This window comes from Sturnira hondurensis, unplaced genomic scaffold (assembly GCF_014824575.4).
Source record: "Sturnira hondurensis isolate 20B ecotype Veracruz unplaced genomic scaffold, ASM1482457v3 Scaffold0020237, whole genome shotgun sequence".
NCBI lineage: Eukaryota > Metazoa > Chordata > Mammalia > Chiroptera > Phyllostomidae > Sturnira > Sturnira hondurensis.
Genome location: NW_028092868.1, coordinates 10,810,781 through 10,823,960, shown reverse-complemented (window position 1 = coordinate 10,823,960; position 13,180 = coordinate 10,810,781). Strand labels below are relative to the sequence as shown.

At 43.8% G+C, this 13,180-nt stretch overlaps 1 protein-coding gene and 1 non-coding gene across 3 annotated transcripts in view; both read right to left on the bottom strand.

The window, feature by feature from the left end:
* Window positions 1-2,846: 2,846 nt before the first annotated feature.
* Window positions 2,847-3,040, bottom strand: LOC118975445 (U2 spliceosomal RNA). Its single transcript, XR_005064052.1, has one exon. It is a non-coding gene; the product is annotated as a U2 spliceosomal RNA (small nuclear RNA).
* A 3,520-nt stretch (window positions 3,041-6,560) lies between these two features.
* The window catches only part of LOC118975393 (probable G-protein coupled receptor 148), a 28,196-nt gene continuing 21,576 nt past the window's right edge, over window positions 6,561-13,180 (bottom strand). For both annotated transcript variants that reach the window (XM_037029313.1, XM_037029312.1), the window contains exon 3: window positions 6,561-7,579. In XM_037029313.1, the coding sequence (XP_036885208.1) occupies window positions 6,643-7,579 (937 nt within the window). In that variant the 3' untranslated portion in view covers window positions 6,561-6,642. The remainder of the gene's footprint in view (window positions 7,580-13,180) is intronic.

The following is a 13,180-nucleotide window of genomic DNA, read 5'->3' as shown; positions in this document are numbered from 1 at the left end:
AGAACATTCTTTTCCTGGCTTGCTGATGCCACCTTCTGGCTGTGTCCTCACATGGTGTATGTGCACCCTTGATGCCTCTTCCTCTTCTGTCCAATAGGACACCTGTCATATTAGATTGGGGCCCCACCCATATTAATTATCTCATTTAACCATATTTATTTTGTTAAGGCCCTATCTCCAAATATAATCGTATTTGAAGGTACTGGGGTTAGGACTTCAATATATGAATTTGAGGGAACACGATTCAGCCCATAACAGCTGACAGTGGTATGATTTCATTTACATGATGCTGATTATATGACATTTTAGAGACGGGAAAACCATGGAGACGAAGCACAGATGGGTGGTTGCCAGTGGCTGGATGTGGGTGGTGAATTGACTTCCAAGGGGCCCACAGGAGCTTTCTGGGGAGATAGAACAGTTCTGTCTCGATTGTTGGTGTCACAGGGCTCTACACATCTGCCAAAACTCATGAGCCTATGTTTAGAAGGAGTGAATGTTATTGTATACAACGTTTGCCTCAATTAACCTGACTTCAGAAAGACTACCTGATCTATTGAAACTCAACTGTAATTGAAAAATAAGAATTAAAATTAAAAAAAACAAGACTACATGATTAGTCTGAGCCCCCACCCTCACCCAGAATCAGACTCCACATTTTGGTCCCACCTGGCCCACGTGGTTTTCTAAACTGATAATTCTTGTTATTTTCACGTTCCAATGTGTCTTGTAGAAGTTTTCTGCAAGTACCTTTGTAGTGAAGGGCCCATTTAAAAGAACAAGAAGTCCATGGATAAGCCTTTCCTCCTTTAACCAAGTATAATGATTTACAATAAAGTGCCTACTTTTCTGCCTCCCATCCAGACTAATATTTCATTGTCAAAGTAGGTAAGGATTTTTAAAAAAGAGTACAGCTTATCTCGTCTCAGAGCATTTGTTTTCCTTTCTCTTACTGTTAAGTGATGATTGAATTCTCTAAAGTGGGGCCACCATCGGCTGCTAGCCTCAGAAGTGCTGACCACGGAGACGGCAGAAAACAAAGTAACTCATCCCAGACTCTTTTGGCACCACTTACCATTCTTGGTGCAAATGTGATCACTTTTCAGCAAGAGAAACAACACCTGCCTGGGGCACTCCCACTGCCACTTACCATCCGGGTCCCCTGTGTGGCCGAATGAAATCCAGGGAAGACCCTAAATGGAAGACTCCTCCATCCTGATGCCTCCGCCGGTGGAAGAAGTCACAGCCCACCAGGTTGTCTATGCTGCCACCTGCCACAGGCAGAGTCTATGCAACAGAGCACAGCTGATGCAGAAAACTGCTAGTCGTAACTATCCTTTCACAGGCTCTTCCAGAGAGTTGTGTCTTTTTGCTTTTTGTCTTTTATGAGGTCTGTCCAAAAAAAGTCCAGCCATTGGTGCTATAATGAGAATGGTTTGTGCAACGTCAGTGTAATTTGGCAGCCAATGAAAGTGGACTGGAATGCTCATGGGTGAACAATGATGACTTCACTGTACTAGTCAGTGGGGGCGGTAGACACCCTTGAATGAGCGTGTGTCCTGTGTGGCTGTCACATTCAAAATGACTGAGTAGAGTGATGAATCTGCATCAAATTTTGCATTAAGCTTGAACATCTACTCAGATGAGTCAGAAGGCTGCAGTTATGGGCAACTGTTGATTGGCAGCTCCATCACAACAATGTGCCCACTGGTGCACAATGTCTCTTGCAGAGTTTTTTTGACAAAACATCAAATCACTCAGGTGACTCAGCCCCACTACAGCCCAGATTTGGTGCCCTGCGACTTCTAGCTTTTCCCCAAAACTAAAGTCACCTTTGAAAGGGAAGAGATTTCAGACCACAGATGAGATTCAGGAAAATATGACAGGGCAGCTGATGGTGATTGGGAGAACTGTGTGAGGTCCCATAGCACCTACTTTGAAGGCATGTGAGGCATCATTGTCCTCTGCACACTTGAAGGGGACTGAGATGTCATTGTCCTATGTACAATGTTTCTTGTTTCTTGTATCTTCATTAATGAATGTCTCTATTTTTCATATTACATAGCTGGATACTTTCTGGACAGACCCCATATACTACCATATTTTATTGAGTCTAAGAGACCATAGATTGTGAAGAAGGAAAAAACCTGCAAATGTGACTACACCACAATGCTGTCTTATTTCCCAGGAGTTTCACTGTGTACTCATTCAAAGAGCTTTTAAACTTATTTAGACAGATTTTTTATCCTATATCACCCATAAAAATATAAATGTGCAGAAAATTAGTCGATTAGGATGTTCCTTAAATTTATTCAGTCTTGTTTTCTGAAACACATTTTAAATCAAAGTCATCAAATTTCATGTTTTGTGATACAATTGTCTTGTAGGCCAGGATTGGCAAATGTTTTTTTAATGTATTAGCATCTTTTTAAGTTGAATGTATTAAGGTGACATTGGTTAATAAAATTATACAATTCTTTAATACATTACCTGTACATTGCATCAAGGCAAATTTTTCTGCCAAGGGCCCGATAGTAAATAATTTAGGCTTTGCAGGGCATGCATCCGCTCAGCTCTTCTGTGATGCAGAAGCAGCCGTGGGCAATACTGAAATGAATGGGCAGGGGCGCATTCAAAAAAATATTTATGGACCCAGAAATCTGAAATCCTTCAAGAGCTGGTGTGCAATTTTCCACATTCTTGTCCTTTGCCAATGTTGAGGGGGCCATGTGTCCATATGGAGGAGAAAAGGTGAGTCACTGTCTTCTTGGGAAGCAGCCCTGACCTTCAGGGGAACTTGCATGAGTAAGAAATAAAACTTTGTTGTTTTAAGCCATGTAGATTTTTTTTTTTGCACCACTCTTGGCAGTACTGTAGTAGGACGGGGTTGATGTGCAGAGTGGATGGAGCAAGCTCCTATTCCTTCTTCCTGATCCAAAAATCCATTTAATATATTGTCCTCAGGCAGGAGACAAATCAGATAGGAAACTGATAGGAACTGACACTCCACTTGATCTAAGCCAAAAAACTGAGAAGGGATGCCACTGAGATTCAGTTATTGTGGCGTAACCCTGTCTATCCTGATGAATATTCCCAGCATCTACATTTGTGAAACGCACTGCTCAAAGACAACGGCACAGATCAGGGTTGGGCAAACCGTGGCTCATGGGCCAAGTCTGGCCCACCGCCTGTTTATCTACAGCCTTCAAATTCGAAAATAAAAACTGCCACAGTGACGCTCAATTAATGTTACTCTTGATGTAGAAGAGTAACAATGTAGAAGTTACTCTTGATGTCAGAAAATAGAGCTTTAAAATTTTTAAGGATAAATTAAATTGTGTATATTAGATTTAGAACTTACAACTAAGTTAAACTTGGTAATTTTTTTGAAATTTTCTTCCACTCTCTCCTCTCAGATTGCGTAAAATTTCAACAAAAACAAAGACAGTTTGAGTATTATGGGGAGGGAGTTTGTAGAAAGGCATGTCTTACTGACTAATGAGTCCTTTCCAACTTTTGTCAAGTGCCTGCCATCTGCCAGGTATCGTGTTGGGTACCAGAAGACAAAGGTAAGGAGCCCTGGTGTCCACCCTGGAGTGAGACTTGCAAATTGGAAAAGAGAAGGTGGTGCTTTGAATTCTCAGAGTTGGGGTTGAAGGAAGAGGGAAGCCTTAGACAGAACATCTAGGGAGGAGATAAGCAGGACTTGAAGCCAAAATAGACTCCAGACATGACACAGAAGCCACTAGAAACTAAAAATAATAGGAGCCTTGCCCACCTATGTTCATTGCAGCACTATTTACAATAGCCAAGATCTGGAAACAACCCAAGTGCCCACCAGTAGATGAATGGATAAAAAAGCTGTGGTACGTTTACATAATGGAATATTATTCAGTCATGAAAAAGAAGGAAACCTTACCTTTGCAACAACATGGATGGACCTGGACAGTATTATGCTAAATGAAATAAACCAGACTGAGGAACAGACTCACTGAAACAGAGAACAGACTGACAGCTGTCAGGGGAGAGCAGGGTTGAGAGGCTGGGTAAAAAAGATGAAGGGACAAAGAAAAAAAAATCCGCAAAACTCATAGACACAGACAGCAGTATGGAGATGACCAGAAGGAAAGGGGTGAGGGGAGGTTGACGAGGATATAGAGAGGATAAATGGTGATGGAGGGAGACTTGACTTTGGGTGATGAGCAATTAATGTAATATACAGATGATGTATTATAGAATTGTACACTTGAAACCTATATAATTTTATTAGCCAAAGTCACCCCAATAAATTTAATCAAAAACATAACTTTTTTACCAAATAAATAAATAAAAAGCAATGAAGGCCTAAGGATGGGAGAGTGTAGTCAAGGCAAAGGATAGGAAAAGGCTCTTTTCTGCAAGCCAGGTGTCCACACCCAAAGCAAAGTGAAGAACCAAGGCCCAGATTTCCCAAGCCATTGGTCCATCTCTCAGTAATGATGAGTAGATCACCCTGGGCCAAGCAAGCCGTGTATTCCGCAAATCTTAAAGAGAAGGTCCTGATCTCCTAAGCTCCTGCAAGGCCTTTCTAAGCCTCAGCTTCTCCCACGTATAAATCAGGAATAGTAACACCTGCACAGGCTCTCATGGATTGGCTCATTCAACCCCCTTGTCACACTGCTTTTGGGGTAACTTCCTGTACTGCCAAGTCTTTTGAAACTAAGAACTACATTTCCCAAACCACTTGGCTCTTAGGGTCGGAGTGCCAACTATGTTCCCCCAAGTAGAGGCCATCATGTAAAATTGGGAAATAGACCATCTTCCTATTGCTGTTTCCAGGGGGTCCCTGGTGGAAGCAGCTGCTTCACCTCCCATCCCAGCTGCTTGGCCTCCAATCAGTCACAGCTGCGGTGGCTCACTCCCAACTTCAAGCAGTGGTGGCCCTGATTTCCACTCTTCCAGCCCTTCCCAGGACGTTGTAAGCATCTAATTCCTGTATGGACTCCTTCCTGTTTAAAATAACTAGAGCAGGAATTCCTGTTTTTAGAAATGAATCCTGACTGATTCACAAATGGATGGTTCGTGTAAAGACATCTCATATACAAACTCCTGCAAAAGAATGTATTTCGTACCATTGCCCCAAACTTCTTCAGATTTAAATAACCAGGTAATTCTCACGTTTAAACCAGTTTGGCGTTCTCCTTATTGATGCCGTTCTCCCTGAGCACAGTTGACGTGACAAAGTTAAGGTTTTCTGGGATCCTGAATCGTAAATGCTGTATTTATGTATTACGTTGAAATGCAGAATATATTTCTATGTGACAATCATAATGCATCCATTGTACTTCTTCATACTTTATTTTATTGAGAAAATGACCCCTGAGATAATTTTGCCTCCTTCTTTCCTTTCTTAGTATTAAAAGCCCTAATTTTTAACTGGGGAAACTACTACTGAGCTAAAATTTATCCTCACTTTCCCTTAAAGCCAAGCATAGCCATTTGAGTAAATTTTGGCCAGTTAGATGTAAGAAAAAGTGCTTTTGTGTAACTTCTAGCAAGTGTCTACAGAAGCAGAGTGCAGACCCTTCTTTGCCTGTTGCTCCTTCCTGTTGGTTGGACTGTGAATGTGATGACAAGAGCACTATTGTGGGTCATGAGGTAGTGTACGAATTAGGGCAAAGGAAAAGAGAATGAGCCTCTTGCCCGAAGAGCTGCCATATCCACCTGGGTTGTGTAACTTCTGATTTCTTTTGCATAAAATAAATCAATCTCTAACATTTTTAAGTCACTGCTATTTTATTTCCACTTTGTTATGATGTATACCTAAACCTACCCTCAATTAACATAAAGGGAACAGCCAAACTTCTTCCTTTCACATCAACCAGGGACTATTTCACAGTTTCTAAAAATAGTATTCTCAAAAGCTGCCCAACTGTTGAAACACAGTAAGGCATTCTGCCAAAAATATTGATCTAGGTTTAGAATTAAAGACATAAAATAATTTCACTGAGGACATATAAGTATATGCAGCAGCAAAGTATGTAACCCAGATAAATAACTTTGACTTACTAATTTTGTTTTAAAAATCAAATCGCACCCTGGCTGGTGTAGCTCAGTGGATTGAACACGGGCCTGTGAAGCAAAGGGTCGCTGGTTCGATTCCCAGTCAGGGCACATGCCTGAGTTGCAGGCCAGGTCCCCAGGAGGGGACACATGAGAGGCAACCACACATTGATGTTTCTCTCCCACTCTTTCTCCTTCCCTTCCCCTCTCTATAAAAATAAATAAATAAATAGTATTTTTTAAAAATCAAATCGATGTACCAAATTTAGGTTGAGTAAAAGTCAAGTTCTTAACTCTAGCCGATGGTCCATTAGGACTAGACTTATTTATTCAAAATGGCTGAGTTTTGCCCCGACCAGGTGGCTCAATTGGTTGGAGCATTGTCCTATACCCCAAAAGGTTGTGGGCTCAATTCTCAGTCAGGGTACATACCTAGGTTGTGGGTTCAATCCCTGGTCAGGGCCCATGTAAGAGGCAATCAATCAATGTTTCTCTTACACTGATGTTTCTTTCTCTCTTTCTCCCATTCTCTCCTTCTTCGCTAAAAGCAATAAACATATTCTGAGGACTAAAAATGAAAAAAAAAGGCTGGGTTTTTGTTTAAACTGGCCCTCTGCCATTCATTGTATGATTCCACCAAAATTGACAGCGCATCCAATAATATAACCTGCTTCGCAGCTCTCTACTCCACAGCCCAGAGATCAGAGGGTTAAAACACTGGGCAAATGCAAAGACTCCAAAAAGCACCATATTTAAAACAAAGAAAAACTCTCCGCACATCTTTCCCAAACCTATGAATATCAAGGTTGGTATTACATGTAAGCTTATCTGCAGTAAATGAATAAGGACTGTTTTCCTTGCTTTGATATTCGATCTATTAAAATGGCCAGCACGTTTGCCTTCTTCATATATTAGATAGTAACTTATAAGGATAATAGATAGAAGAAGGAGAAGGAAGACCATGCCAATGGCTCTGGAAGGAGTACTGTTCAAAGCCACGGGGCACAGGGGTTCAGATCTTAAAACAGCAACCAAAGTGGACTTGGTGCCCTCTATGATGAATAAGCAAACATTCTTGAATACAATGATTATCCACGTCCCAGCCAGAATCTTATATTTAACTGACTCTACAAAGGACAGAGATTTCAATGGCCAGCAAATGGCCAGGTAAGTGTTGACAGCCATCAAGGCCAGAGTGAAGAGGATACTGTCTCCAAAACTTAGCTGGGCCCCAAACACCACCCAGCACAGCACCACCGGACTGTTGGCCAGCAGGGCCCGCATCCCTTGGAAGACCACCCCCAGGCCACAGTAGGAGGAGATGCACATCAGATGATGGCAAAGGAGGATGTATCGGACCTCTTTCCTCAGTTTGGAGTTCTGCAACACTATTGCGATGATGACGATTGTGATGAATGTGACAAAAGAGAAAGTGACCACGTACACAGAGGCCTTCACTGTTGCTTCGAGCCTCAGCCAATCTGAAATGTTGCAGTGCTCAGAAGACAAGTTCATGATCTTCAGGGCAACTTGGTTCCTGCCAGAGAGAAGAACAAGAGTGAATCTGGCTCAAGGTTTCTCACGTGGTTTTCCAGCTCTCTGGTTTGTCCACAGTCTCAAGGAATAGACTGCATGTTTGTCAGCACAGAGGATGGTGATTTGAGATCATATTGGCACAGATCCAAGAAACTAGAGAAGTCATCCAATGTCTTCTCTTTATTTCAAGGGAGAGACACACACTTTAAATCCCCTAAAAGGAGGATTTAAAAGACATACTTTCCATATGCATCAAATTGCACAAAATCAGGTCAAGATTGTACCCCTTGTGCATCCTCTTCCATCTTTGATTGTGAGGACTTTTTAAATTCAGAGCACAAAGCACAACATTGTAAAACTCAACTGGTTAACCACCAAGCCCTTGTTAACACTGAGTGCTTGCGAAGGTCTGGGGAAGAAGTTAAGGCCAGAGCTGTCAGGAAGGCGGACATGTCATTGGTGTGGAGACTTAAATTCATTTGGCATCATAAGACGTGAAAGGGAGATTAACAGAAATGACGACAATCATGCGAGATACTTACTGAGTACTTTCTAGGGATCAAAACTGTTCTTAGAGCATATTCCTCACTAACCCCTGAGGACTTCTTTTCCACCACGTGGTTTTATTATGTACTTTTCACAAACAGGGAAAGGGAGACCTGGAGAGGCTAAGTAACTTGCTCCAGGCTACATGATTATTGCCTCGTGGGGCCAGGAGTTGAATTTGGAGAGCAGCGCCAGAGCCTGTCTCTCAACCACTATACAAGGAAGTTTATGTCAAATGCAAGGCCAAATGAATGGATCCTCTGAGGCCTTCTCTGGCCAATGTCATTTGACTGGCCAACCCCATTCGTAGGAATATTGTTTCTTGTGTTAAGAAGCTGTAAGACTGAATGGCTAGGAAGGTGCTGGTATCTCGGGTATGCTGAGGGACTGCGGCCACTAAAATGATGAGATGTGTATGTAGCCTCAAAAGTCTTCTCAGCCATGCACAGCAATAAAGGGTACATGATGTGGCAGCCTAGGGAACCCCTGAATCACAGTCTCTCTGTTGTCTACCTGGAAGTCTATTGTAGATAAACCAACTGTTGTCTCCCCACCTGCACTCCATCCAAGACTGCACTCGTAGCCTTGCTGCCTGCTTCTGCATGACCTATATAATATCACCTCTTCCTCCATCCAAGTTGATTGGGCCTGGGGTAGAGATCTGACTTATGCAAAAATCATTCTGTAGTCTGTGCTGAGTTAATGTCTGTCTCTTAAAAATTCAACCCAAGGATTTTCACATAGAGAATGTAGTCCAAGTGTGATGATGTATAAGTGGCCTGCCAGTCATTTTGGAGTGTGGATGAGTAGAAAAAAGAGACAGAGAGAAGTAGGAGAGAATTAGAGACGAGGGTGACCATGTAGCTCCTGAGAGGCCACAAAAGCCCTTGCAAGACAAAGAGAACAGCCTTAGCTCCTGAGCTTCTGATTCCACCGATAAGCTCTGCATTTTCTGTCTTCATATTCTAAAAACATAACACAGCCGTCTATTATTTGAGTTAGCTTAAGTGGGTTTCTATTCCTTTATTCTTGCCCCTAGAGTCCAAAGTATATAAAATAGACCCTGAAGAGGTACAATAAATTTTATTGATTTCCTAAAGGTCATATCACAATGGAGACACAACTATTGCAACTTCCTGAGAATCTAAAATGTCACAGCTTCTTACAAAATCCCTTTCTGAAGACATTTTTTTTTCTGCATGTTGTGTTGTCACTGTCTGTGGAGAATTTTTCCTGTCCTAATGAATTTTTTTTTTCATTATCATGCTGTTGAACTCCAGGCATTTTTTCTACCTTTCAGCTCTCCAGAGAGGGATAGAAATTGTAACTGTCATTGTCATACTTACTCTCAAGCTTCTTTTAGCTGTGGATTTTTCGATCAAAATCTTACATAAGAATCCCTCAACAATAAACAGAAAAATGCACATCTGTCCACAATGAGTGCCCCTCTTTAATTGTTCCCTCTTAGAGCACACCCCTGTACCTATCCTCAGGGCACCACCACAGAAATGGGGGGCTCCCATGAAGACTATGAAAACCTGGTAAGTTGGCACAAGCAACCAACCCTTGGACCTGGGGCATCACAGGAACTGGCTCTAAGCTTAGATTTACTGCTCACAAGGAATATAAATGCACATTGAAATAGTCACATTTCTCTGGCCCTTGGTTTCTCTCATCACAGATGTTCAACATGACCAACCTCCACATCCTTTGGCTCTGTATCTACAGAGTCCTCCTCACTCACATCCTCAGAGGCCAACATTTTCCTTGGGCCTGAAGAACAAGATTGTTCTGCCTCTTCCCCAGAAGCTTCATCGTATTCCCCATGCTGGAGCCATAAATAGAACCCTGAGCTCTCCAGGANTAAGCTTAGATTTACTGCTCACAAGGAATATAAATGCACATTGAAATAGTCACATTTCTCTGGCCCTTGGTTTCTCTCATCACAGATGTTCAACATGACCAACCTCCACATCCTTTGGCTCTGTATCTACAGAGTCCTCCTCACTCACATCCTCAGAGGCCAACATTTTCCTTGGGCCTGAAGAACAAGATTGTTCTGCCTCTTCCCCAAAAGCTTCATCGTATTCCCCATGCTGGAGCCATAAATAGAACCCTGAGCTCTCTAGGACAGAGCCTGTCTTATCCTGCCAGGGACCCTGTAAGGACCTGAAACCCAGCCTCTGAGCCCCAGGCTCAGGGTAGCCACTGCTGGCAGGTTCCACAATGGTGGAGGGCTCGCTATCTGCTTGGGTCTCCCAACAATTCCCACTTCTAAGCTCCATGTTGCTGGCTTTGGCCCAACCTATGGGTTATACTCACCTTTATTCAGTCTTGCTCCCCACCTACTATTCTGCCCAGAATCCCAGTCATTGTCTGTAACATCCCAGCCGGGTTCCTGCTCAGCATGACTTCTCTGCACCAGGATGGGGCCAATCTGCCCCCCGCCCCCGACACACACACACACCTGTCCAGTTTATCCAACTGCATCTCTCCAATAGCAATGGGCTGGGCTGGGCTCATCGTGTTCTAAGACTTGAAACCCTACACTGAGCATGAGTGAGTGTCATTGTGCTTCCTTTAGAATACAATTCTAAAAGCTGTCCTTTCCCCCTGAATTACTGCAGCTGCAGCTGTAACAAAGGTGAAGCCACCAACCTCCCTCCCTTCAGATCGGGAGTGCTTCTGAGGAACTATTTATTGAGACCAAGCAAGGGCTACTGTCTTTGGATTTCCAGTATGTTTGACACACGAATCAGCGGGGCACCTTGTTCATCATTTTACTCAACCAATCTTCATCAAGCATTGACACTTAAGACAACACAATCCTCCACAGTGAGGTTAAAGGTGGTGAAATACCATCACTGCCATATGGTAGCTTCCTGTCTGGTGGAAGATGCAGAATACAATGTAATTAGAGAATAATAACGCAAAACATCACGTCTAGATTTACTCATGGACCAAATGTGTAAGGAAGTTGGGTGTGCTCCATTTAGAAATGGAGGGATCACTGAGGTAGTGGGAGAAAGCCCCTTGGAGGAGCTGAGACTTGAACTGACTTCTCAAGGATGAAAACTAAAGCAAAGTAGGGTCAAGGGTGAGGGGAGAGAGGAGAGGAGAGGTACAGAATCCAGGCAACAGAAAACCATGGGAGCCAAGGTGGGACCATACCTGGTATGCTCAGGGCTCAATGAACAGATCAGTTTGGGTGGAGAGATGGCTTGTTTAGAGGACTAAGGACACACTGAGGCTGTAATCAGATTTGGAGGGTCTTGATACCACTCCGAGGGTTAAAACTTTTTTCGTAGGCCCTGCGTGATTGAAATTAGGCACAGCACATGCCATAGGTTAAGAGCCAACATGAGATCCACCCTCGCTTTCCTAGCAGAATGTAATAGGTGGTCTGCAGAGCAGGCAGCTGGGCTGAGGGGACATGTGCACAGTGAAGACACTGCCACCATAGTGGGGGGCTCGGGTACTTCTTGTGCACATGGCGCCTCCAGGAGGGCTGCCAACCCGAGAAATCAGAGAGGGCTGCCATCACTGTCTTTCATTTATTTGTGGCACCTCAGAAAAATCAGTAATGTATTCGGTATTGTGCAGCCAGAAAGAGTCTTCCAATCTCCAAATTTAAATCCCTTTTCAGAGGTATATTTGCATGTCAGGAGATAATGGCAGCCAAACCCATGTAATAATTCTTCCTCTATTCATATTATTTCCACTTAAGGACAATTCCTTGAGCCTTTTTCTTCTTCTCAAATCAAAAAATGGGGAATACCTGTTTCCTTCTAGCCCAAAATGTTCCTTTGGCTTCAGCTTTGAAATAACACCCTGGTGCCAAGGGACTCCAGGAAAGAATACATTATATCCACAACTGCCCTGAAAAGTCAGAACCAGCCATCACCACACCACTCCCTGCAAAACCGCCCAAAAGGAAGCAGATGTGTGGGGAGGGCTGGGCTGGGTCTCTTCCCTAATTTTTTTAAATATTTTATTTATTTATTTTTAGGGAGAGAGGAAGGGAGAGAGAAAGGGAAGGAGAGAAACATCAATGTGTGGCTGCCTCTCACGTGGCCCCTACTGGGGGACTTGGCCTGCAACCCAGCCATGTGCCCTGACTGGGAATCAAACCAGTGAACCTTTGCTTCACAGGCCGGTGCTCAATCCACTGAGCTACATCAGCCAGGGCCCTAATTTTTTTATCTTTACCTGAGGACATTTTTTTCATTCCTTCTTTTAGAGAAAAAGGAAAGGGGGAGAGAAAGAGAGAAAAATCAATGTGAGAGAGAAACATCAATTGGTTGCTCTGTCCACACCCCAACTGGGGACCAAACCCACAACCTCGGTATGTGCCCTCACCAGAGATCGAACCTGCAATCTTCGGCTGCATGGGACAACACTCTAACCAACTGAGCCACACTGGCCAGGGCACATGCCTAATTTTAGTCCCTGCTTCCAACTTAGGACCAACCAGGGAAAGCCCAATATGCACCTCTAACCAGTCACGTGGGGTACCCACTTCCAGTTGGCCGCCTAGAGCTCCCCCAGGCCCATAACCACCCATCAAGGCAAACCTCCCCTGTCCCCACCAGAAAGATTTCCCACTCCTCTCTCTGACTGGGGGTCTCCACCCAGACCTCAGTGACGACGGCTGCCTCCCTTGCTGTGTAGCAAGCTCTGAACAAGCAGCCCCTGCTTCTCTCCTTTGGTTGGTCTCGGTTTGCCCCCATGCCCATATACAAAGATGGTGTTCGTGGCTCTACAACAGGACATTTGCTTTACCGAGGCCCGTGTAGGAAACCCTCTTCCTCTCCACCCTGTGCCCCTCCTGGTAAGGCAGTTTGGGCCGAGTGAGGCAGATCCCTGTTGGGGGACAAGCAATTGCTACCTTGGCCTCATCATGGGGTCTGGTCACTGAGCTGGGGAATTTCCCTCTTCTCTCACCTCAGAGCAACCATTCCTGAACCAACAGCCCACGTCAGAAGAAGAGCAAGTGAGTATTGGCTGTGTGTAGTGTGAGTGGAAGGCCTGGGTGGGAGCGTATGAAGAGATGGTG